Source organism: Pipistrellus hanaki, assembly GCF_964339955.1.
Source record: "Pipistrellus hanaki genome assembly, chromosome: 9".
Classification (NCBI taxonomy): Eukaryota; Metazoa; Chordata; class Mammalia; order Chiroptera; family Vespertilionidae; genus Pipistrellus; species Pipistrellus hanaki.
This window is the reverse complement of record NC_140511.1, coordinates 51116343-51143895: the sequence shown is the minus strand read 5'-3', so window position 1 is coordinate 51143895 and position 27553 is coordinate 51116343. Positions and strand designations below refer to the sequence as shown.

At 38.9% G+C, this 27553-nt stretch overlaps 1 protein-coding gene and 1 pseudogene across 2 annotated transcripts; one reads left to right on the top strand and one right to left on the bottom strand.

Annotated features, from left to right (window-relative positions):
* Positions 1-23149: 23149 nt before the first annotated feature.
* LOC311628438 (non-histone chromosomal protein HMG-17-like) lies at positions 23150-25505 on the bottom strand (annotated as a pseudogene). Its single transcript has 2 exons — positions 25499-25505; positions 23150-24017 (listed from the first exon to the last, which is right to left on the bottom strand). The product of its transcript is annotated as a non-histone chromosomal protein HMG-17-like (transcript).
* Positions 25506-25527: 22 nt separating this feature from the next.
* PTH (parathyroid hormone) lies at positions 25528-26053 on the top strand (the record flags this gene model as incomplete). The annotated part of the gene is made up of 2 exons (XM_084895652.1): positions 25528-25613; positions 25728-26053. 2 exons carry the CDS (start codon positions 25528-25530, stop codon positions 25984-25986), a joined length of 345 nt encoding a protein of 114 aa, XP_084751778.1. The 3' UTR covers positions 25987-26053.
* Between the last annotated feature and the right edge of the window lie 1500 nt (positions 26054-27553).

Below are 27553 nucleotides of genomic sequence, written 5' to 3'. Positions count from 1 at the left end.
GATGATCTAAAGCCAATTCTAAATCAAAAGGAAGTTTTTAAAAAAGTCAAACCCTTGAGGGATTGTCAAACTTGATTTTACCAAAAGATTAAATATTAAAGTGTATTAGATAGGAACATAGGCCAGCAAACTTTAGTTCCTATGATTAAAAGATGGTCTTTTTATTAAATACCTGATTAATATAACATAATTATTTTACTAGAAAAGAAGTGACCAAAGTAAGGCTAATTTTTTAACTTCATTTGTCCTTGAGTGTGGACAGCAAATGACATTAATTGGATTTCTCCCATCAGTCTTCCTGAGTACTTTGGCATAAGCTATTTACCCTCTGTCTGGGGAGGCAAAATGCAAATCATTGACTTTTAAGTGTCGTTGGTTTAGGGAAGACAGAGTTTTCTAGATGGTTGCAAACTGCTGTTTAAATATCTCAGCTTTCCTGTTCTGCTTGTCCTGGCTTACTGGCCTGTATCATTTAATTTCCTTTTAACATTTTTCTTTTCTTTCTTATCACATACACAACCTTCACAAATTTCATACTTTCAAACCTTCAAACCTTCTTCCTATGGCCTTCAAAAATGCATAACCATGCCTCAGTTCTTCCATTAAGTATTTCTATGCTAATATTCTTTCTGTCATACCATCAGCAACTTGTACAGACCTTTTATCTTTTTTTTTTATTTCTTTAAAATGTATTAGAATTCTTCACTTTTAGAAACCTTAATTTTTCAATGATTACCAAAAAGTAAACAGTCAGCATTTATTAGATTAACATTTATGAGCACACTTTAAGCACACTCTTACTTTCAAGAAAATATACCTTCAACAAAGTACAAGAGACCTTCCATAATAAAAACTAAGAGCAGGTAAATTAAAACTTGTCTAGCAATTAATGTTTCAGGTGTTGTGTGTTTTTTTTGTTTGTTTTTTTGTTTTTTAATATTTACATGATTATCATTTAACTCAGCAATGCTCCAAAGCCTTTTTAACATTTTCTTGAGATGTCAGGTCAACTGTTGGTGAAAAAATGTAATTTATATTATTTCTTGGCCCAACAGGTCCAGAGTACTTTCTCATTTTATTTTTTAGTCTTGGTAAATTCAGAAGGCCCTTCTTTGATTTGCTGAATACTGAAGGCCTTATTTAGGTTCTGAGTCGCACTGGGGCTCCTGGGTTTGGAAAATCTTACATCTATTGGAAGAACACCAGGGCCAGTCAGGTGTGCTCCCTTTTTCAGATAGCCATAGCTGACTTTCAAATCGCTTCCCCTTCTTTTAGTCTAGCTAATCAGCTGAGCCATGTGGGTCTTCCAGCAGAGTTTTAAATTCTTTTTTACTGGTCCAACTCCTTTCACAATCTAGAAAAGCTGGTTTCTTGATGGCACAGTGGCCTTATGGTGGTTGGAGCCTTATCAAGATAGTTCTCCTCCTGGGGGGGGGTCTGGGATTGTAAATCATCATCTTGGCTGTTTCCTCAGATCGTCCCTGGGAGGCATCAGGAGGGGAAGGCAGGACAAGTAATGGAATTCCTGTCTGCCCTTGTTCTCTTTTAGGCTCCTCTGCCTTTACAGAGAGAAGGAGGACTGGCCCCTTCCTCCAATAGAGAGCACAGTCAGTCTCCTCTTGAGTGACTAGACTTTTATTATTAACATTATTATAATTATTAATGAAAAGCTTCATCTAAATTCTTCATTTTAGTTATATCTATTTATTATATCTTAACAACTTTTGTATTTTTAAAGCCAATTATTACCTAAAGCATTTTCTTGATGAATAACCATGATTACCCTTTCTTTTCTTTCTTTTTTAATATATTTATTGATTTTTTATAGAGAGGAAGGGAGAGGGATAGAGAGCTAGAAACATCAATGAGAGAGAAATATCAACCAGCTGCCTCTTGCACACCCCCTACTGGGGATGTGCCCGCAACCAATGTACATGCCCTTGACCAGAATCGAACCTGGGACCTTTCAGTCCGCAGACCGACGCTCTATCCACTGAGCCAAACCAGTTTCGGCCATGACTGCCCTTTCTATTCATACTAACGTGGATCCTATGCTCCGGAGCGAGAACTGTCCATTAAAGTGGAAGCTTTAATCTTGTTACCCAACCCAGCCTGTAATTTCAAGTATATTGCATTGGTCTAATTTAGTTCAAAATATTTCTTTTTTGGGAGAGAGAATAAATCTTTGTGTCACCTCAGGGCCCTTGAGATGTCACAAAGCTATCTCTAAGTTAAATTCTTGAAATATTAGGAAAAGCTGTCAGATATAAAGATTATTAAAACTTAAACAGGTTGTAACAATAAAGATTTGGTCTTGACAACAGAATTAATCCTTTTAGTCAGGACAATAAGATATCTTTAAGTTCCTCTGCTGAATGTTCTGATGTAGTTTAAGAAACACTCAGCTATCTCATTCTGCTGGGCTCGGAGCCAGAAACCTCTTGCTTATCTGCTTAAGAGTAAAATGACCTTTTTTTTCCCCCTATTCTTATCTTTCCCCCTCTTCCCATCCCTTTCTGCATTAACCTTTTACTCTGTCCTTAGCAAGGGAGATAAGGGCCTGTTAGTTACAAGCAAGCTATAAACTAGCTAGTTGTTCTTTGTTTAAACTTTCCTGAGATCTTTATGACCCTTTTACAACTCTTGAAAATAGTCTTAGAATCTTTAAAAAATTTTAAATATATTTTATTGATTTTTTACAGAGGGATAGAGAGCTAGAAACATCGATGAGAGAGAAACATCAACCAGCTGTCTCCTGCACACCCCCCACTGGGGATGTGCCCGTAACCAAGGTACATGCCCTTGACCGGAATTGAACCTGGGACCTTTCAGTCCGTAGACTGACGCTCTATCCACTGAGCCAAACCGGTTTTGGCAGAATCTTAAAATTTTTAACCCAGCACAAAAAATTATAAATCAGAAGAGCAAATCAAAGTCCCTCCTTTACAGACCTAAAGACAGAAGTATCACTAGCTAAGAGTTTCTGGTGAGCTAATAACCTGAACAGAAAGAGCAAGATGATCTCCAAGAATAAGGATTCTTGGCAGCTGCTGGGACATCCTGCAATCTGTCACATGCTTAGCCTCACCACACACAACTAGGCTTCCCCCAAAGTGGGACTTGCCTCCTCTTTAAACAAATTAAACAACAAAGGGACATAAAACGTCAACAAACACTCTCATGTTTGCCATCCTTGGTCATAAGCTGGGGGCCCCTGATTTCGCAGAGAGACATCTGCATTTCAGGCAGCAGTGTGGGCCCTTTTTAATTTTCTTTAGCATACATTCTAGCACAGCAGGTTTCAAGGAACGACTTCCCATACTTACAGCCAGACCGCACAATTCCCTCCCTGTTAACAGAGACACAGGACAACACAAAGCAGCTTGCACGTCACTCACTTTCACACACCAGTCAGTCCGAGTTTTGACCCGCACCCACTGTTGGGGGGGTATTGGGGGGGGGCGGGGGGGAGAAGCTCTCCAGTCAGATGTCTGGTTTCAGAAAAGTGTTTTCCTGTCCTCCTCTGAGTTTACTGGAGCACTAGCAGGGGCTCCGGTTGCCTGGCCTGATGAGGACTGGAACCCAGCAAATCACTGGAGCGTACTTTCCCGTCATCATGGGCTGGGTTGAGTGGGCCTACTCGCCTGATCTCGCACAGCGGTGCCTCCAGGGGGAAAGTTCTTGGTCAGGGAGCCATTTTTTATGTTACAGAATTTACCAGGTGATTGAAAAATACACAGGAGTGCCAGAGACACAGGGAAAAAACATTTATTTTCTGATGTTTCGCATGTACTAGTACAGCACTCAGGGGAGACTATTTCTCTCCAAATCCTGAGCAAGCCAATATGGAGGAAGTTCTTCCTTTACAGTGTACACTCTTTGGTTTCTTTGTTCCCCAAATATAAGTGGGACTTCCGGACCTTTTGTGGGCTTTGCAAAAAGCCCCTTGTGCTGGGATAGGGGCCGTGAGACCACACTTAAAGGCCTGGCCTGGCGCTAGTGCTGATAACCCCATCTGGGCATTGTTCATGGTTATGGTCTCTGTAAAATGGGAGTAGTTCTTAGATAAACCGGTCTTGCAAGACCAGATTGTGGAGAAAGGGGCAGTGACTTAAGTATAGGCTATCAAGAATGTACATTAGGTTACTGCACAGATTCAGATTGCTAGCCCCCCGAAACATGTCTCATTTTCCCCATCAATTCATTGATCATCAAATTTGCTTTAATAGAGTGATGTGTTACAAAAGATAAACTAAATCTTAATTTCAGCAAGCTAAGAATTTAGGACTGCTGCCTGTATATGTAGTGACTTGTGATGGTAGGGAATTCAAATTTCATTTTGTGGCCGAAACCGGTTTGGCTCAGTGGATAGACCGTCGGTCTGTGGACTCAAGGGTCCCAGGTTCGATTCCGGTCACGGGCATGTACATTGGTTGTGGGCACATCCCCGGTAGGGGGTGTGCAGGAGGCAGCTGGTCGATGTATCTCTCTCATCGATGTTTCTAGCTCTCTATCCTTCTCTTTTCCTCTCTGTGAAAAATCAATAAAATATATTTTAAAAAATTCATTTTGTGTATTTTCTGGACAGCTGCTGCCAGAACTGTAGGTTTTTATTAAATGTGTACTTGACTATATTCAGTGTCATTGGATCTAAGGCCAAGAGGACATACACTGAAAACAGAAAAGCCTTTAGATACATGCTCGTAAGGCAATAGAGACAGTCAATCATCATTGATTTGTATATCTTTTTTACCCTTCAGCTGCAAGAGCAAAGGGGTTCTTGCCATGAACCCAATTTGGGACTTTGGAAGTAAACCTCTGTTTTGCATGGCTCTGTACAAAAGGGAAGGTTAGCATAGTTAAGCTAGTTGCGTGGCCTGGTAAGGTAGAGAGTTCAGTTTGCTCTCTCAAGTGCCCTGGGTTTCCTTATGCTGGGAACTCTGAGTTGAGGGGCAGTGTTTCGGGCATGAACTGATAATAAATAGATCATGCAGCAAAGGCATGAACAGTGGACAGCCAAGGCCAGGGCCTGGTTGGAGAATGTGGTGGAAATAGAGAGTAAACTGTAATACCTAGAGACAAAAGAAACTAAATCAAGGAAAGGACACTGGAAACTGAGTGAATACCAAATAGGCCATTAATTTCATGCCAAAGGTCAGAAATAAATAAAATATTTGTGGATATATAGCAGGCAGTGCATATACATGGATCAACGTAGGTGTGGGGCTTTTTACTCACCAATGTCACACGATCATGAAGGGTGAACCCTTCTACCTGTATACCTAGAGGTCATCTTTGGAGAGAAAAAAGGAGAGGGGATGAATTTAGAAAGCTTAACTTTAATTTAGAAATCCCTTTAAATGAGTGGCTTTAACTAACTTATTTTATTTTTTATTGTATAAAAATATACATAACAAAGTTTACCATTATAGCCATTTTTATTTATTTATTTATTTAAATCAATCTTTATTGTTCATATTATTACAAAGGTTCCTCATTTCTTCCCCCCTCCACCAGGTTCCCACCCCACCCTCTGCCCTTTCCCCATCCCCCATTGTCCTCATCCATAGGTGCACAGTTTATCTTCAGTCTCTTCCCACATCCACCACTCCCCCTTTCTCCGAGAATTGTCAGTCCACTCCTCTCCCGTATCTCTGATTCTATTATAATCAACAGTTAATATTGTTCATCAGGTTTTTTAATTTCCTTTTGTTGTTTTTTTTTTTAATTAATAAACTTTTGTATTTTTAAAAATAAATTTTAAAATCTAATAATTTTAAACCTTGTTTTTTCTGCCCTGGGAACTGAGAAGCAAACTTGTTTACATGCAAACTTGCCCTTAGGCTATCAAAAGGTGTAGCCATTCAAATGTAAATGAACACATTGTTTAAAGATAGCTGCTGGCAGCTGGTTGTGGAACGAACCAGAGCAACAGAGGCCAGGCCCGGAGCAGCCAGGCCCGAAACAGCTCGCTTCTCGCCTGTACCTGCCCACGGCTGCCTCTCAGACATGGCTGGAAACTTTTGCAGGAACTTGAGAGTCTGCTGAATCAAGTGATGAAGGCTTAGATCTGGATGTGTTGAGTTAGTATAGCGCTGGGGTGTTGATCTGTGAGTGCCTTGGGTGGGGCCTGGATGAGGCTGGTTGACCTATTTGAAAATGTCTTTTGTGTGAAGTGTATCATTGGGCATGTGGAGGTATTATTGATATGAGAAAATGCTAAGTAACAGATTTACTATCTGAAAAGGGATTTACTATCGGGGAAAGGGAGGGAGAAAGAGACTGAACATAAACTGTGCACCTATGGATGAGGACAATGGGGGATGGGGAGGGGGCAGAGGGTGGGGTGGGAACCTGGTGGAGGGGGGAAGAAATGAGGAACCTTTGTAATAATATGAACAATAAAGATTGATTTAAAAAAAAATAATAATAAAAATAAAAAAAAAATAAAAAAAAAAAAAGATAGCTGCTGGCTGGAATTGGATTACCTGTTCTGGGTGGGAAGGGCTTGTCCTCCCCTTTCTCCATTAAAATTAAGGTGTTAGCTTTAAAACCTCTTTTTGGCAAGAGACCTTAAACTTTCAGATCTTTAAATTTTTCAGGAAGTACATCAATTACTTAGCATTTTCTCAAATCAATAATACCTCCACATGCCCAAGGATACACTTCACACAAAAGACACTTCCAAATAGATCAACCAACCTCATCCAGACCCCACACAAGGCACTCACAGATCAACACCCCAGCCCTATAATAACTCAACACATCCAGATCTAAGCCTTCATCGCTTGATTCAGCAGACCCTCAAGTTCCCCAAAAAGTTTCCAGCCATGTCTGAGAGGCAGCCCTGGGGCATGGGCAGGGGAGGAGCGAGCTGTTCTGGGCCTGGCCTCTGTTGCTCTGGTTCACTCCACAACCAGCTGCTCTGGGTCTGGCCGCTGATGCTCCGGGCCTGGATGCTGCTGCTCCGGGCCTGGTTGCTCCCAACCTGGCTATTCCGTGCCCGGCTGCTCCAGGCCCAGCTGCTCTTGGCCTGGCCGCCCCCGGCCTGCCTGCTCTGGGCCTGGCCGCTGCTGCTCCGAGCCCAGCTGCTCCGGGCCCAGCTGTTGCCGCTCTGGGCCTGGCTGCTGCTGCTCCAGGCCTGGATGCTCCCGACCCGGCTGCTCCGGGCCCTGCCGCTCAGGGCCTGGTCGCTCCAGGCCTGGCTGCTGCTGCTCCGGGCCTGCCATTATAGCCATTTTTTAAAAATAGGCTTTTATTGATTTCAGAGAGGGAGGGAGAGAGATAGAAACATCAATGATGAGAGGGGATCATTGATCAGCTGCCTCCTATACACCGCTACCCAAAGATCAAGCCTGCAACCCAGGCATGTGTCCAAGAATTGAACTGTGACCTCCTGGTTCATAGGTTGATGCTCAACCACTGAATCACACTGGGTGGGCTTAATCATCTTTAAGTGTACGGTATAGTGGTGTTAAGTACATTTATATTGTTTTATAATGATTACTGTAAAAAGTAAAGCAAGCCCCCAAAATCAGGGGTCCTGATAAAATGCAAAGCACACTCGGGAGCCAGACAGCAAATGTTTTTACCCCTGCAGGAGGGTATGCATGCACAGGATCTGGGAGCACATGCACACTGAGCAGGCAGTCCGCTGATGCATGTGATTTGTCCTCACTTTTTAAAAAAATAAATTTTTATTGTTCAGATTATTACAAATGTTCCTCTTTTTTTTACCCCCATAGCTCCCCTCCACCCGGTTCCCTACCCCACCCTCTGCTCTTACCACCCTCCACTGTCCTCATCCATAGGTGTATGATTTTAGTCCAGTCTCTTCCCGCATCCCAGGCACCCTTTTTCCCCTGAGAATTGTCATCCACCCCCTTTCTATGCCCCTGATTCTATTATATTCACCAGTTTATTCTGTTCCTCAGATTTTTAATTCACTTGATTTTTAGATTCACTTGTTGATAGATATGTATTTGTTGTTCATAATTTTTTTTTTTTTCTGATCAAGCCTCGACTTTATTCTTTGAAATGGCTGTATATATACAGCAGAAACAAAGGGGGGCAGGGTTGCCTATGCAGAGGGGTCTTTGGCAGTGTATAATTGGTTTAGGCACTGAGTGGCAAGGTGGTAAGGTATCTGGCAACACAGGATTGGCTAACTGCCAGGGCGGCGTAACATTCCAAGGCTGGGCTATCTATGGGGGAGGATCAGGAACGGGAAGTTGCAAAGATGTTAAGCGGCAGGTTAATCTTATCTTCTGGCCAAACCCTCAGGGCACCGCATAACTTCTGCTAGAAGGAACTTAATTCTATTTCCTTAAGACGGAGTTGCTTGTCTCAACTCTGATGGCTCCCAACATCTCCTCCCTCTTTGTCTTATTGAGGGTGGGCCTTAACCGATTGGGGGAGTAGTGACCTGGTTCCTCCAGTGGGTTTCCCAGGCCCACCAGTGTGAGCGGCTCTTGGTATCTTTTGGGGAGGAGAGGCAGAGCCGATTGGATTTGTATTGATACCAACCTCTATGCAAACCAGGTATACTCACAGGGAAATCCAGAGGGGGTCGAAATTGTCCTGTGACCTTCCCTTGGGAAGAGGGGGTCGGAAAATTTTTTGGACCTTCCCTTGCAATTTTTTGGACCTTCCTTTGCTCTGCACCCATATTGGTACCCATACCTTTCTCCCAGTGGGGAGTAGGTAAGCATTCCTCTGGTCATCATGCTGTCCCCGCAGGGAGGGAGCGATGGTAAAGTTTATAATCTTTCTCATGGTCAGCTATGGCTAAACGGTGGTAATGTACCTGGATGGGTTTGGCCAAGATGCTGTCAATATGTTGTTTTACAAAATCTGTTAACCTCCGAAAAGCCCAGGGGCCAAAGGATAGGACTAATAAGAAACCTATGAGGGGGCCCAGGATGGGGAGAAGGTAGGGGAGAAGTCCGTTTAGTCCGCTCCAGAGAGGGTTCTCGAACAGTTCTTTCCGCTGCTTTATCAGGTCTTTCTGTAGTTTCTTGATCTTGTCTCGGACGATTCCGGACTTGTTGGTGTAGAAACAGCAGCGTTCCTGTAGGGCTAAGCATATCCCTCCCTGCTCTGCTCTGAGTAAGTCTAACCTTCTCCTATTTTGTAGAACAACTTCAGCTAAGGAGTCAATTTGGTCTTGGAGATCATTAATGGTTCCAGAAAGAGTTTGAATGTTAAGAGTGGACTGCTACTCCTAGCCTCGCATTATTACTGAATCTGATAAAACTCTTTTCTGGTTTATGCTTCCTTCCACCTAGCTGACTCAGTGGAGGCTATTGTAAAGGAGGCCTGATGCCTTTCGCCTGCTGTACGATCTTCTGCATCACAATTTTTTAAAAAGTTTTTAAAGTATAAAAAGTATGACTGAGCTTCTCTTGAAATGACACATAATATCCGTCTCCTCCTTTTTTGTTTTTAAAATGATTTTAAGAGTATGAATGGGTCTTTCCATCACTGAGTGACATTTATTTTACCAGATTTGATTAGGTTTAAGTCCTCAGGGATTTATTCCTAAGGTTGGTATAGGAAGTTGGATAATATTCTGAGGACATTGTTTCTAATAAAATATGGAAATTGCCATTCTCAAATAATATTTTATAGACTGAAAATTAAATGAAAAGTTCCTTTGAATTAATGTGCCTTATAATAGCTGTTTTAATAATTTTTGCTATACTTACCATATAAGTACTATTACTATAGATTGATGGGCTTTGTAGTAAAATCTGTTAAGGTATAAATAAGAGCTTATATTTCTATTGAAATATAAGAGGTTTGAAGGACCTTTGCTCCTCTGCTGTAGTATATCTAGCCTTTCTAGAACTGGATCTATCTGTAAAAATGGTTAATACCTGAGATAAATAATTTCTTTTAATGTGGTTGTTAATACTATTCTCTGTGTTAGATATAAATCAAGCCCATAAGCCAGGGTTTCCGGTAGAATATAAAATATTAAGTATTTTGACTTCTATGTAGAAGGGTGTGTACACTGACCTTCCTTGCCCTTGGTCCTGGGTAACGTGTAGCAATGCACAGGTGCTGACTGCTGTCATGGCAAGGTATCTTTACTTTATAATAAAAATAAAGCAAATTTACTTTTGAATTCATAAGCCACAAATGTTGCCTTGCCTTTAGCTTAATTAAAATGTAGGTGGCCATATACAGTTAGGATTCAATTATTTATAAAACATTGGCTTCTCATGTAACTTAATTTATATGACATTGATTATATTGTAAAAGTTAATCTATAAAGTAACTTAAGTAGGTATTTTTAATTTAAAAAAATGGCAAAGATTTTATTGGTCTGATCCAAAAGCATGGCTTTTATCTTTCTTGAAATTCTATTGCTGTTAAAAAATTTGGCTCTATTTAAGAAATATATTGTTTTTGCCTTTCTTACAGGCGAAAACTTTTATAATATTTAATATATACCTATTAATTTTTATTTGATAAGGCTTTCCATGCAATTTTAAGTATATTAGATCTGTTTTAAAAAGTTTTCCTATAAGAAGAGAGAATAAATTTCTTGTATTACTCTGGGCCCTTGGAGCTTTCCAAGAATTATCTCTGTTAAGGCCTTGAAATTTTAACATGGAAAAAACCATCAAGTAAATATCTATATATGATTTAAATATTTTAATACCTGTTATTATTATCTACTATAATCTTAAGATATCAATTTGATTTAGACTAGTTTTTGTATAGAAAAATTTTTGGTGGAGATCACAGAATTAATCCTCTTTATAATTAGGTCAATAATAAGCAATTTATTTTGAATTCCTAATTATTAGAGGAAATATAATATTTTATTTTCTTAAAAATAAGTTTTTATGCTTTAAGTATTTAATCACTACAACTCTATAATTTCTCCTAATTTAATTTGAACTTTGAATTTTTAAAGCTGGCAAGTTAAATATATTTAGTAATTCTTAGATTAATAACATTTTATGTTAATCAGCTTAACAATAACCCACAACCTTCGGACCAACTAACACTTTATATTTCTAAGAAAAATACAAGACATAATTAATAGATTCAATTCTGTCCTCTAGGTTTGTTATGAGGCAAATTTTAATTTTAATTTTTATTTGCCAGTGGTTCTGGGAAACTAGGTTTTGTTTATTCGACTGTAAATTATCACATTCTTTAAGATGGCTACTGGCAGGACACTATATTAAACGTCTGCTGGGGGAAGGGCCTTTACCCTTTCCTCCCTCAACAAAGGATGTAGCCAGTAGCTAGTTATCTGGACTACTTAGATCTTTAAAGTATTTACTTTGGATAAATTCTATGACAGAGACAAATTTACTTATTTTCTTGAAGGCCTTAAAAGTTAACTTTTTAATATGGTTCACTAGCATTTTGAAAACTATTCTTTATTATGGAAATGTGAATCTTGTTGCTGGAATTAGCTTGAATTTCTTTCAAGAAGATTTTTTCGCCTTTTTTATTATTATTATTATTATTTTTTTTTTTTTCAGGAAAAAGAATCAGTTCTGGGTTTTTCATTTCTGTAGCCCTGTAAAGGGTTAAGGCTAGTTCAAGACTTATCTAATATCCGAAATCGGACGTGCGCGCATTTAGTCTTATACTAGCTTTCTCTTTACACGTGTACAGATATCCCAGACGCATTTCTAAATTTTTAAAACTTTTTTATGGTGAGAAAGGAAATTTTTAATTTAATATACTAGGAGAGCAGGCTTCTATATTGGATCGCCTCATGTCTCTCCCTTCCCCCACATTAAGCTTACTTCAGGGGAAGCATCAGCAACAGATCTGGCTGAGTTTCTTTTCATGCTTAAAAGATAGACAGATCTCAATTTTTTTTTTTCTTTTTGGCTTTCTGAAATAATAATTAATACCCAATTTGGTCAAGATTTGCATTTCCCTGTGAGTTTTCTTATAATTTTTAAACAAGGCATTAAGTAGTCTTATTGCAAGTAATCTTAACGTGTGAGAGCAGATAGCCCTACCCCTCTCCAGCTGCCTTTGAATTTATCCGCATCAGAGGTAGTTTCAGCAGTGGAGTTCCACTTATTATAGATTTTAAATTCCATACATATACTAAGATTCTAATTTCAACAAAAAACAACATTATTTTGTGATCACATAGACTTCAACATTCACTCTAAAGAGCACTTTCATTTCTAAGATCCTTTTTTTTCTAGCCTTAATTTCTCGTGCCTGAAGGGTCTCCCTGAGCCCTTTTTCTAAGATTCTTTTTTCTTAACCCTTATTCCTCGCATTCTGAGGGAAATCTTGACACCATCAAGGAACATTTCATGACAACTTAAAGAATTCCCCATTATCGGTTGATTGGATGGCTCTCAAAGAGGTTCCTTCTCCACGTAAGCCTCCGGGACGTATAAACCCCGTGCCAGGTCAGCTTGAATTTTCTCGTCAGCCCAGGAATTCAGGCAGAATTACTCTCTTTTCGACTCTACCCTTTACTCCCTTGCTTGCGTGAAACAATCGGTAGGTATAATCCGACTACACGGATCCTCACAGACAAGAAGACCCCGTTTGCCCTCCTCAGGTGCGCAGGTCTCCCCGTGGTTGAGTCTGTGAGGTGAACAACCTTTTGTTCAAAGCAAGCTCAAGGTTTTAAGAGTAGATCTAATTGGAGAGGATTCTCGCCAAGAAAACCTGGAGACGGTACTAGTTCAAGTGATTCGGAGTTCTCACAGCCGAAGACGGGTACCTTTCACACTTCCCCAAATCGGCAAGTGAGTGCTTATTAGTGGGCAGGAAGGAACCAACCGAGAGAACCAATAATAAAAATCGAGCAAAAAAGGGGGTGAAATGTTCTGAAATCTTGTTTGAAAAAATCGTCTACCTACCTTTACTCCGATCTGTCTCACGGCGGGCGGGACCGTGGCGATCCAATGCTGAGTCTTCACTCGCGGGTCCTCGCAGCGACTCTGGGGGGTGCCTGGCCAGGGCTTCTCCAGTAGACGTTCTCGTCGGGGGTCCCCAGAGGCCTCTCGTTGGGCGCCATTTTGTCCCGACCCGCGGGGCAACAACGGGGGTACGCAGGAACCACCTAAGAGAATGAAACAAACAAGGAACGCAGAAGAACGGAGGCAAGACAAAGTTCTGATCAAGCCTCCTGTTGTTCATAATTTTTATCTTTACTATTTTCTTTTTCTTCCTCTTCTTAAAGAATACCTTTTGGAATTTCATATACCATATTTTTCGGACCATAAGATGCACTTTTTTCCCCCCAGAAGTGGGGGGAAAAAGTCCCTGCGTCTTATGGTCCAAATATAGCCTACACATATACTGTTAAAAAAAAGTTTTTTTACTTGCCCGGCTCTGTGTGGTCTCTGTGTGCTTGCCCGGCTCTAAAATGGTTCTAAATGCTGCTGTTTACTTTACAGGGTTGATTACATGTGTTTATGACTGTGATGTTGGGTTTTAATGCACATAAAATATTTTAGGACACTATTTGTTTCAGAATCTTTTTTTCTTCATTTCCCTTCTCTAAAAACTGGTGCGTCTTATGGTCCGGTGCGTCTTATGGTCCGAAAAATACGGTAATACTGGTTTGGGGGTGATGAACTCCTTTAGCTTTTTCTTGTCTGTGAAGTTCTTTATCTGACCTTCAATTCTGAATGATAGCTTTGTTGGTAATCTTGGTTGTAGGTTCTTGCTTTTCATCATTTTGAATATTTCTTGCCACTTCCATCTGGCCTGCACAGTTTCTGTTGAGAAATGAAACATCTCCATATATAAAAGCCTAAGCAACAACCTGACCGCCCAACCATCTGACCAGTAGCTATGATGTGCAATGACCACCAGGGAGCAGATGCTCAATGCAGGAGCCTGATTCTGGGGTGTGTCACCTGAGAACCACCCTCTTGCAATCTGGGACCTCTTGGGGGATGTCGGAGAGCCGGTTTGGGCCTGATCACTGCAGGCCAGGCTCAGGGACCCCACCTGCCTGAGGGACCTTGCTTACTGTGCAGATGTCCTTTGAGCCATGGTGCCACTCCAAGTGCAGCCAGCTGTGGAGGAACTATGGGAGGTTGGCTCCAGGGTATGTCCAGCTCCTCTTGCCCATCCTGTCACACCAGTCACCTTCTAATTATTTTCCTATCAATGGGCATGAATCCGAGCACCAAGCCTCTAGTAATTACTATAAGATGCTTTCTTGAGTCACATTCCTGTTCAAATTATGCCTTTCCTACTATGGCTGGGTAACCTTGGGCAAGTATTACATTTATTTGTTTCAGATTCCTCAGTTGTAAAATAGGGGTTAAAAGGGTCCCACTTTAGGATTGTTGTAAAGATTAATGAGATAATGTTTTTAAAACACATAATTCCTGGCATATAGGAAGTGAATGATCTATACGGATAATTGTTATATCATCACACTCTAATTAATGAAAAATAAGAGTCTTTTACTGAATCCAAGCTTATAATCAGATTGTCAGCTGAACCACTTGGTAGCAAGGAAAGCATTTACAGTTGAAAAACTATAGGCAGACACCTTTATACTAGATAAAAGATTGTCAGCTTTATCATTTGTGAGTGTCATCTAATTCACACCTGAAAAGAAACCAAGAATCCTATCCTTCAGTTCTCCCTCAGGTTAAAAGAAGTAATCTTCCAATCTGCAGAGATTGCATGTAAGTGTAGAATCTGACCTTGAAATTTCTCACCACCCATAAGAATGTTGTGTGCAGGTTAAACAGTCACAACTGCCTTTTCATAGTATTCCAATGCACCTGGTAGTATCCTAAATCACATTTGTCTGTCTCTCTCACTAGAGCATACATTTATCAAGGTCAGGGTCAATGCCTGACCTTCTCTATAATCTCATACCTTCTAACACGGGGCCTCAACCTTAGCAAATGTGTTTTTAGTTGAATTTTCTGCTTCTGTTCTATGACATTTTTCATGACATTGAGGGGAAAAAAACATAGATATAAAAGACATAGATTTAAATTCTGGCTGCATCCACTCAGTGGTTGAATAAACTTGAATCAGTAACTTCATAAGTCCAAGCTTCTGCTTCTCACTTAAAAGATAGAAATAATATTTACCTCAGAGATCAATGAAAATAAAATAAGACAATGCATAATATAAATCACTGTGAAAAGTGACAATAGATCATCAAAGAAATCTTATTTGACTCAGAATTTTACTGCATTAAGTCACCTCTCTAATTCTCAATTCAATTCTTTTTTAAAAATTTTATTTATTTTTTTGTATTTTATTTTTTCATTTTTTATTAAGGTATTATATGTGTACATATCTTACCATTGCCCCCCCCCCCAATTCAATTCTTTTTTTTTTTTTTTTAATATATTTTATTGATTTTGTACAGAGAGGAAGGGAGAGCGATAGAAAGCTAGAAACATCGATGAGAGAGAGTCATCGATTAGCTGCCTCCTGCACACCCCCCACCAGGGATATGCCCGCAACCAAGGTACATGCCCTTGACCAGAATTGAACCCGGGACCCTTCAGTCCCCAAGCCGACGCTCTATCCACTGAGCCAAACCGGTTTTGGCCCCAATTCAATTCTTAAACTTTTTTTTTTAACTGAGAATTGTACTTGCCTGCCATATAAAAAATATCTCCATCAACTATTTTAAGTAATGGACTTACTTTTTCTGAAGAGTTTTTGATTTATAGAAAATTGAGCAAATAGCACAGAGTTCCCATACACTCACCCTCTGCACAGTTCCCTCTATTATTAACATGTTATATTGGGTGACACATTTGTTATAGTTAACTAGAGGCCTGGTGCATGAATTTGTGCACGGGTGGGTTCCCTTGGCCAGAATAAAATAAGGTAAATAAAGTAGCCAAAGAACATATATACATAGCCCATGGACATAGACAAAGGAGTGGTGAAGGCCAGGAAAGGACCCTGGGTGGAGGTGGGCAAAGAGGGGAAAATGGGAGACACCTGTAATAGTACCAAAAATAAAAAATAAAAGAAAGAAAATAAAGGTTGTCTCCACACACAACTTCTTTTTAATGGACAGTAGGCCACATAGCCATGATTGGGACAGAGATGGCCATTTAACCTTCTATTTTTATTCTATTCAAACAATGATTAAATTATTTTTGTGATTTTTTTCTTGGCATTCATAATTATTCAATTCTCTCACATTAAAAAGCTCGTTGACTCTGTTTGACAAATACTATTAGACAATCTGCAATTGATATTTGATGCATTGAAATCAAACTTTCTGAAGAAAGGGATCCCAAAATTCTTGCCAACTTTTTAAAAATTTTATTGAGTGAATTCTAATTATTGTTTGTTCATTGTTTTCAATATTTTCTTAGCAGTAAGATTACTCAAACTTAAAAAGAGCAGTGTTATTGAAGTGCCCCATTGCTTAAAGGGACTTGTTAAATATTAAGAGAGAATTGATAAGAGTGCATTCCTTTAAGTGCCTGTTCTCAAAAAAGGACAATGTTGCTTATGAACAGGAAAAGAAATTCCAACTTGAGTGGACAAAGATTATGCCATTTGTCATAACTAACTTGAAGAATTTTATTCTTTTACATGGATATTTCTAAATATGCATCCAGGAAGTGAAATCATCATGTATAGTAATGAAGAAAGAAAAATAAAAAAGTACACATTACAAACAAACAAACAAACAAAAAACTTAGGAAAATTCAACAGTTATTATATGTTGTCCTTTGAAGCATTTTTGTCATAGTCTGAAACTATAGTTAAGTTCAGGAAAGGGAAGAGGGAAAGTTTTCTCTGACAGATTAGGAAGAACTCAGTAGCTCAATATCCCACAGAGGAGCTTAGAGCAAAAAAGTAAGTCAACTTCCCCCATCCTCTGGGGGAACAGAGAGGGTTTGGAGATTGAATTAATAATAAATTATGCCTACAGGAGGAAGCATTCATAAAAACCCCCAAACTATGGAGTTCAGAGAACTTCTCAGTTGGTATGCACATCCACATGCTAGAAGGCTGACACATCTAAACTCCATGGGGATAGAAGCCCTTGCTCTCAGGGACTTCCTAAAAAAAGAAAAAAAATTAAGTCAACTGTCAAAACAGACACCATTTAATTATTGGGGGGAAAAATGGAATTAGGAGAATTGTGCCTGTATTTTCAAGCCCTAGAAATTTCTTCAAATCGATACTAATTCTAATTGAGCAAACAGAAGGAAAAACTTATCAGTCTCAAATTAAACCTCCCATAAAGCAAGAAGAAACAACACATGTCTCTTTATTCTTCCCAAATGTGAGGCAAACAGTAGGTTGTCAGAACCTGGCTTCAGAGAACTTGAGAGTGCTAAGAAAAGCTGAGCTATTCAAAGAAAAAAGCTGTGCTCAGCTCTTCTCTGTCACTGTGATATCAGCCTCTTGTGCCCAGATAACCCTGAGTCCTCTTGTTCGTTAAATGATCTCCTTCTATCTAATGCCTGCAGTGCCATGGCCTGATGGTTCAGATAAATCATGTGCCAAATCTTGGCAGATGTGTCTCTTCGTTGTGGGAAGGTCAAGTAGTCCCTTAAAAAATTTGAAGGACACAAAAATATTGCTAATGCACATAAGGGTTTGGAGGGGAATACAAGATAAAACACTTTGGCATGCATACAAAAGCCTTCCATAATTTGAAACTAACTTACTTCTTTAGAGTCCTCTCCCATTTCCCCTCTCCTTCCACTAGCACATAGTCTGTCTATTGCCTCTGTGTCTTTGCACATGCTGTTCCTTCTGTCCTTTCTCATCTTCTCCCATAAAAAACTCATAATCATCCTTGAGCACATTTCAAATTCTCTGTAAAATATCTTCCAACAGCCGAAACCGGTTTGGCTCAGTGGTGGAGCATCGGTCTACGGACTGAAAGGTTCCAGGTTCGATTCTGGTCAGGGGCATGTACATTGGTTGTGGGCACATCCCCAATAGGGGGTATGCAGGAGGCAGCTGGTTGATGATTCTCTCTCATCAACATTTCTAGCTCTCTATCCCTCTCCCTTCCTCTCTGTAAAAAAATCAATAAAATATATTAAAAATAAATAAATAAATAAATAAATAAATAAAATATCTTCCAACAACTCCCAGGAAATTTAATCACTTCTTTGTGCTTTTATAAGCCTTTGTTCATATCCTCTCTAATAAAAGAGAAACATGCAAATTGACCATACCTTCGCTACACCCACAAGCCACACCCACCAGCCAATTAGGGTGAGTATGCAAATTAACCCAACCAAGATGGCAGTTAATTTGCATATCCAGACCAGAGCGAAGACAACACAGCATAGAAAGAAGTCAAACGCTGCAGAAGGAAGTGAAGCTATGGAGAAGCAAGCAAGCGGGTGACAGAGAAGGAAGGGAAGCAGGTGGGGTGGGGGAGAAGGGAGAGAAGCTGGTGGGGCTGTGGAGAAGGGAGGGATGCAGGCAGGGCAGCAGAGACCACAGCAGAAAGCCCTATTGTAGGAATCTTCCTGCAAGGGGCCTCTAGTCTTTATTATAATGCCTGTCACATCATACTGTAATTATATGTTAAATTTGAGGACAGAGATCATGTCTTGATCATTCTAGTGAGTAATGCAGTCCCTGGCAGATAGTAGGTACTCAATGCATTTTTTGAATGAACAAACATCTAAATTGTTTGCTTTATTTTTGTGTGAAATTAGCTTAATACCATGGTTGTCTTTAATACGACAAATTATTCTTCAATACTTATATAGGAGGAAGACAGTGAACAAACTAATTGCATCACTCCTGGAAAGCTGCTAATTCCGTTAAACTTACCCCCCAAAGTGGAGAAAATGTACAAATTACAATGATAAACATATCTTTATAATTACAACAAAAAAGTGTTTATAAAACCATTTCCATTTCCAATTCTCATTTCTCTCAACAGAATAAGTATAATAAAGAAAATATACACACATACCCTGTGTAGACTTCATCAGAAGAGGTCTTTAAAAAAATCAAAACAATAGATTTTTACCATCGATAGAGACCTCTTGGTCATTTGTTCAATCCTGTCATGTATGAATCTCTATATTAATCTCCCCAATAAATGCTTACCTAGTCTCTACTTGAACACTTCCAGCGATGGGGGAACTAACGACATAGAAGGTACTTGATTCCTTATTTTAACAATAATAATAGCCAAGTTTAGCTCAAATCTGCCTCCTTGTATTCGTTAACCATTAAAGTTGGTCCTTTCGTCTTAAACCACAGAAAACATTCATGATTTTCAAAAATTTTATCAATCTGGTTCATATCTGCAGTCTGTCTCTAACACTTCTAAAATTATGTGATATTTGCCTACTGTAGAGGACTTCCCAGAACAGGACTAATATTTAAGCTTGGACTGGCTCTTTACATAGTGTAGAGTCACACCTCGGCAATGGTCAGGAGAGAAAGGGATAACATGAAGCCTGGATAGGACCAGAGCTCAGAGAACTGATCCAATTCTGGGACATTAGTTGGGGGATAAGCTGCTTAAGTGAATCCTAGGTACACCGAGGGCATTCAAAGGGCCTTGATCCAATAGATGGAGACCAGAGTGTGGCCATATCTGAAATCAGATAGGTGGCAGCATTATGCCTCCATTCGGTTTTGGAGCAGGTCCTCAATCATCAGGTGGGGAACACTAGAGTCCAGACCTGAGCAAAGCAGCTGCAAAGGGCGAGGCAAACTAAAGGCAAGAGGACTGGCCGAAACTGGTTTGGCTCTGGGGATAGAGCGTTGGTCTGTGGACTGAAAGGTCCCAGGTTCGATTCCGGTCAAGGGCATGTACATTGGTTGTGAGCACATCACCGGTAAGGGGTGTGCAGGAGGCAACTGGTCGATGTTTCTCTGTCATCAACGTTTCTAGCTCTGCCCCTCTCCCTTCCTCTCTGTAAAATAATCAATAAAATATATTTTTAAAAAAAATAAAAAAAATAAAGTCAAGAAGACTGGAGTTCAAAGAAGGGCTATGTTTCTAGGGGGAAACTGAGGTAGTAAGAATAAAAATGACTCTGGAGTCATAAAAACCTTTGTTGGATTCCATTTTCTTTACTTTCCAAAGCTCAGTGTCCTCGTGTGAAAAATGGGGCTAGTGACTGTATTTATTGAAAGGATTGCTATGAAAAGTCAGTGGAATAATATATTTAAAGTCTACATATAGTTAGTGCTTATCAAATGTTTTATTATTGAAAATTAAAATGCATGAATAAAATGTAAATTATATAAAGGTTTGAACTATTTCACATTTGAAGCCCTAAAAATTAATTATATACTAAGAGCATTTTCTCAAAATATTTTTAACATCTTTAAAAAAAGCACTATATCTGTTTTTTTAAAAAGATGACCAGGATTGATGAGGATTAGTTGAAAATGGCTTGTAAAGTAAGAATAACATAATATGATTCATTATAATCCTCATAATAATGTATCAATAATATGGTTATAAACATATACTTATTTTCAGTTTTTATTTTCCATGATGTTTTATTTTTTATTTTTTGTTAGAAATAAACATAATAACAAAAAAATGTTTGAATCCCAATTTCAATGTCCAACAGTTCTGAGACCCAGTTTCAATGTCAAATAGTTCCTTATGTGTACATGTCAGCAATGATATCTGGATGATGGACAGGTGGTGGCAATGCAGGTCCGACCCTCTCTGGTTTGGTCCTGGGCAACCTGCAGCAATGACAGCTGCTGACTGCTAGCATGGCCAGGCGTCGTCAGGGTCTTCTATCTCTGGGCTGTTTCTCCTCTTGTCTTCGTGTTTGGAGCAGACCTGACAACTCCTCTCTGTTGCAGGAATCCCCATGGTCTTTGAGTAGTTTTCTGAAAACATATTCTCGGCCAAAAGTTAATAAAGGAATCTTTTCTATAAAATTGACTTGGGATCCTTTTTATTTTTGCCCAAATGATTTCCCCTTGGCTTATTTTGACACCATGTGTGATTTTCATGGGTGTCTTGCTGTTAGCCATGATGATGTTTTATTTAAAATGATGACTTCACCATAAATCATTGAAATCAATATTTTTTATAATACAAATTAATTAACCCAGTCAGAATTCAGAATTGCAATTTAATATTTGTTAGAAATCTTTGCATCATTATCTTTCCCAGTCCCATACGGTATTTCTGTTAATGTCTAATGATCTAAATCTTAAGAATGGGCACCACCCAATGGGGGTATCTGTTATTCTGGTACTATAGTTGTGATCCAGATAATTGGAAGTGATGACATCTGTAACAAAAAAAAAAACAAAACAACAAAAAAAAGCTTCTCTTGGTGAGAGAAAGACCTGCATATAAAAGTCACATTAAAGCGTCTACAATCCAATTCATCAGCTTTCTCAAGTTTACTCAACTTTAAGAGAGCAGCAGCTGATAATATACCTGAAAGATATTGACCTAAGACATAGTGTGGTGAGTAACCTTTAGTTTCTCTTTTAAATCTCATATAAGATATTTTTTTATATTCTAGGAATTATTTGATGTGTATAATTTTCTACAAATAGTATGCTGTTGTTCAAGTTACAGTGTGAAAGGACGGTTTGAGTTATGTTTAATATAAAATGCCACAACACAAAGTAAATTTATGCTACTAAAATACTCTGAAATCATTTATTTTTGTAATGAAAGTTTTTGAGGGGCTTTGCTTTTCCTAAAATTATCCAAAATTACACACAAAATATTATAATTTGGCATCATATGCCTGAATGATATCTTACTGAAATTTTGAAATAAAACAGACTAATGAGGAATAAATCATACTGATTTAAATAACCAATATAACATTTTTTTAAAAATATATTTTATTGATTTTGTACAGAGAAGAAGGGAGAGAGATAGAAACATCGATGAGAGAGAGAGAGTCATCGATCAGCTGCCTCTTGCACACCCCCTACTGGGGATATGCCGGCAACCAAGGTACATGCCCTTGACCGGAATCGAACCTGGGACCTTTCAGTTCGCAGGCCGACACACTATCCACTGAGCCAAACCGGTTTCGGCATAAATTTATTAAATTGAGATAATAGTCCATTTTTCCTGCAGACTAGCCTTATCAAAATGTTTGTTTTATGACTCCCAGAGAACTCGAGTTTTATACTAGAGCTGGAAAATTTTTTTTACTGTTGAATATATATTTTTTATTCCCTTTAATAATGCTTTTTTCTAATTTTCTATTCTGAAAATTGTGCATGAATTGTAAGGGTATTGTATACCCGGCTCTTCAGCTTTTTCATGACATTCTTTTTTTTTTTTTTTAATATATTTTATTGATTTTTTACAGAGAGGAGGAGAGCGGGATAGAGAGCTAGAAACGTCAATGAGAGAGAAACATTGACCAGCTGCCTCTTGCACACCCCCTACCGGGGATGTGCCTGCAACCAATGTACATGCCCTTGACCGGAATCGAACCTGGGACCTTTCAATCCGCAGACTGACGCTCTACCATTGAGCCAAACCGGTTTCGGCATCATGACATTCTTATAAGAAGCTTGTCTTCATTAGGAATAGGAAACAAAGCAGAGATGTCTGATGTCACTAGGTGAATGTGACAGAGCTAAGATTAGACACCAATTCTGCTGTCTTCTAACTCAGTACCTTCTAAAATACCATGAACCAAAATTGAAGTGTATGTATTTGTTGCTCCATCAATAGCTTTATATTGCACAGGGAAGCTTTATATAGTACAGTGAAAATAAATGCAACAAATCATATTGCTTATACTACTTCTTTTTATCTTAAACTGTATCCAGCTTTATTAAAGATGCTTTTCATAAGCAATCATGATATTTCAGACAGGATATGGACAGACAATCATTAATAGTATACAACTTTCTAACTCCTTTCTTTAATGAACTGCCAAAATCAGAAAGCCACCATAAAACCCAGGGAAGTCTTCACCTGATGCTCTGAATAGGGAAACTTTAGAAGTGGTATAAGAAACAGAGCAGTGTGAGGAGGCAAGATGGACCCCGGACCAAGCAAAGCCCATGTGCTGCTGCACCCCCTGCATTCCAGTTGGCTGTCCCGCCACCATCGCCATCATATCCAAGAGAAAGGCCGACGGGGATACTAAAGGAGATAAAGCCAAAGTTTACAGTGAGGGTTGACATTTCACACTGAGCATGTTGTTTAACAACTTTTCTTTTCACAAGGCAACCCTGACTTTCAGGAAATGAAATGAAACTGGCAGAGAATATCAATCTGTACATCCACAATCAAGAACGGAGCTGCTGCTCTTTTGAGGGAGGCCATCTCAATGGTGACACTGGAAAGTTCAGATTGCCCAACATACTGGAAATCAGTTTTTTGGGGTCAGGTCCCAATAGGTCTCTAGGCTTTGAGAACGCCAAGTCTATGCTTAATGTGGAGAGGGAGAAAAGGACTTAAAAATGAATTTTAGTTTCCCACACGATTAGATATTTGTGTCAAGGTGGCTAATGTGTGTCAATATCAAGAGATCCCTCCTCCCAGGAACCAAGAGGAAGTTTCTCAAAACTATCATAGAAGGGAAAGGTATTTCTCCTGCCTCGCCCCCATGTCAGTCCAGCTTTGGATATATTCTATTAGTACTATATGTCCTTCCCCCCAAAATAACAATGAAGTGTTCTGTGTGCTAACAACATAGCTTAAAAAAAAAGTAAAACAAAATTCTGCATTTCTATAAAACTTGATAAAAAATATATTTCTAACTGTACAGTCACCAGAAATACACAGTTATAAAAAATGCGCACACTTCACTTGGCATCTCCAGCACCTTCAGCTTTCAGTGCCTGGTCTGTTTTGGCATCTCCATTTTCTGCAGGGTTATTCCCATCTTTGCCAGCATCAGCCTTCCCTTTTCCCTTTTGGTACCTTCTGTCCCTTCTTTGCAGGGGCCTCTTAGACTTGGGCTCTGGCTTTGGAGGTGCAGGTTTAGCTGATAACCTGGCAGATCTTCTCTGTGCTTTGTCCTTCACCTTGGTTTTATCTCCTGTAGCATCCCCTTCAGCCTTTCTCTTGTGCTTGATGGTGACGGTGGCGGGAAGTCTGACTAGAATGCAGGGGATGCAGCAGAGGGTGGGTTTTGCTTGGTCCGGGGTCCATGTTGCCTCCTCACACTGATCTGTTTCTTATATCACTTCTAAATGATGCCACCACTTCAAAAATAAATAAATAAAGCCATATATATATATATATATATATATATATATATATATATATATATAAAAGCCTAAGTGACAAAAAAATCAAACAACTGGTTGACCGGGTTGCTATGACATGCACTGACCACAAGGGGGCAGATGCTCAAAGCAGAGCTGTCTGCTGATGGTCACTGCACTCCCACAGCCAACCTTCCAAGGCAGCCAACCTTTCACAGTCCCTCCCCCCAATCTCCAGCCAGGCCAAGGGATTCCCCCATGCACCAATCCGTGCACTGGGCCTCTAGTTTTCCTTTAAAATAGGAGTGCATAGTAGTGACACTATGGTATGTTAAAACAGAGAACATTAAGCACTAAGAAAAAGTACTTCTATAGTAACAGACTTTGCAATTATTGAAGTGCAGATTAAGATAAGACTGTTTATTTTGAGATGAAAAGCTAATGAGCAAAAGAGGAAAGTGCTAAAAATTATACTCAGATAAGATAGTTTTAGAAGAAGCTGAAGAAAAAAAGAAATAAGCATTTTATATGAAGCCAAAGCTCTAAATTCTTACAATTAATTAGATGATTTTTAAATACTTTGACACACTTTTAAATGGTAGAAGTATGCATTAAATTAGCAAAAATATCTCTAAATCAGAGTCTACTAATTTGGTATTTATGATGATTATTGCAGTGCCTGAAATGACATTGACTTATGAAAAAGAAATTTTCTTAGTAAATAAACAGTGTTAATAATTTACCTAAGTAAGAGAATTAGCCATTTTCCAAGCAAATTATAAGCACTTAGTCATAAGCAACATAAAATGCAGGAGGAAAATCTAAAAAGTAAGCATTTTTATTCCTCATGTGGCTTAAAATTCATATAATAAAACTTGCACAAGAAGTCTCAAAAAGGTACCTTAAAAGTAAAACTAATTTACCAAGAATGTAAAACTAATCTGTCTAATTGCTAAGTCAAATTATGTGTATATATAATACATACTAATGTGTCAGTAAAATAAAGAGTCTGGCCGTACCTGGTTTGTCTCGGTGGGTAGAATGTGGGCCTTGGGACTGAAGGGTCCTGGGTTTGATTCCAGTTAAGGGCACAGGTCTGGGTTTGGGGCTTACCATGAAATAGGAGGAATGCAGGAGGCAACCAATCAATGATTCCCTCTCATTATTGACGTTTCTCTCTCTCTCTTCCTCTCCCTTCCTTTCTGAAATCAATAAAAATATTTTTTTTAAAAGGAGGCTAATTCCAAAAGTCCTCCATGAAAACCAATGCAATTAAGTTGCTATACCACTCTGTGTATAGTCGTGTAGTTAGAAATGTAAACTGCTAAGTTTAATTATGAAGTTTGTAATGGTAAAAATATTTTTTAAATACCTGCCATTTGCTTTTCCTTTTTAGTGAGGATGATGTCTGCAAAAGACATGGTTAAAGTAATGATCGTCATGTTTGCAATTTGCTTTTTTGCAAAGTCAGATGGGAAACCCATTAAGTAAGTACGGTTTCTTGTTCTGCATGGCGAGGACATGGGGATTGGAATTTTAGGGCTGGCTTTATGATGGGAAGAGAGCTAATGGAGTGGCTTCTCTGTTTCTGTTCCCTACAGAAGATCTGTGAGTGAAATACAGTTTATGCATAACTTGGGTAAACATCTGAATGCGATGGAAAGGATGGAGTGGCTAAAGAAGAAGCTGCAGGATGTGCACAACTTTGTTGCCCGCGGAACTTCTATAGTTCCCAAGGATGACGTTTCCCCGAGGCCCCGGAGGAAGGAAGACAATGTCCTGGTTGAGAGCCATCAGAAAAGCCTTGCAGAAGCAGATAAAGCTGATGTGGACGTGTTAACTAAGGCTAAACCCCAGTGAAAACACATCTATCAGAGCACTGCTCCAGATAGCCTAGAGCAACAATATTACATGCTGCTAATGTTTCCACCCTCTGTTATGATCACCAAGTACCAATATTTCTAATATCACAAAACTTTACATGTAATCCATTGCTAACCATGATAGCTATCATTTAATTGATTATGTTGATTTTATTTTTATTCAAGAGTCTTTTAATTATTCTGTTTCTGTGTCAACTGGACTGTTTATTCCTTTTAAAGTATGTTATTGCATAATTTATAAAAGTATAAAACTGCCTTCTTTAAACTCTCTCTCACTTTACAATGCAAAATAAAAATTTAATGATCATGATTCTAAAAGAGTGATGTTAAGTATTTTTCACTTGTTATAAGAATATCTTTTTGGTTATAAGTAATACGAACATGCTTAAATGGATCATGACTAGGAAGAACAACATAAAATGGTCTTATTTCCAGTTTTATTGAAAAATAATGGACACTCATCCCTATATAAGTTAAAGGTGTACAACATGATGGTTTGCTTATATTTTGAACATCATCCTTTTAATATTATCAAAGTAGCAGGTCTCCAAATCTTACTAGCTAGATACTATTGTCCACTTCATTTCAGGAAAGATAATGAAATACTCAGAAAGGGAGAAAGTGATTTGAAACTTGAATGCAAAAGCATTTGCCTATACACAAACCTACTGATCATATTTCTAGTCTGAACTTCAAATTTCATGGAATAGAGTTTTTGTATATTTTAGAATATAATTTCATTTATTTGTCATTTGACACATATCTATTTAGGGTCTGTCACTTGCCATGTACCATATTAGGCACTGGATGTACACTGGTAAGCAAAATAGACACAGTTCTTGTCTTCACAAGGCCAATAATTTAGTATGGAAGACAGACATTAATTCATTATTAACTTTGTAAGTGCTATAAAAGCAAAGCACTTAGGAATGTAAAATATGCAGCTCTGATCTACTTAGGTCAATACTGTTCAATACAACTGTCTGTGATGATGGAAATGTTCTGTATTCTGTGCTGTCCAATACCATAGCCACATATGCATTTAAAATGTGCATAGGGTGCCCAGATGGCTTCATGCAGCCACAATCCCCACTAGTTTTTACAACCAGAAGTTATGGGGACTTCTCTCCCTGGTACTGGAACTCTCTTTTGGGAGGCCTGATGTGGGGCTATGATCCCTCACTCCTTAGGGATGAGCTTCACAAACAAGATATCCCTCTGGATTTTTATCCACCACAGGTGTGTTTGGTGTCTTGGCCCCTCCTACCAGTCTCAATGTGGCTTCTTCTTTAATTCCCTATATGCAGGACTTCCAGTCAGCTAGATTCCAGGTAGTTCTGAATAACCGTTGTTCTGTAATTTTAATTTAGTTGTAATTTTGATGTGTTTATGGGAGGATTGGCATACCACATTTACCTATGCCACCATCTTGACTAGAAGCACTTTACTTTTATTATTGTATATACAAAATCATGTATAAAATATAAATGTATATTTTCAAGAGAAAATATATAATGAACACTATTACTCACTATTCAGATTAT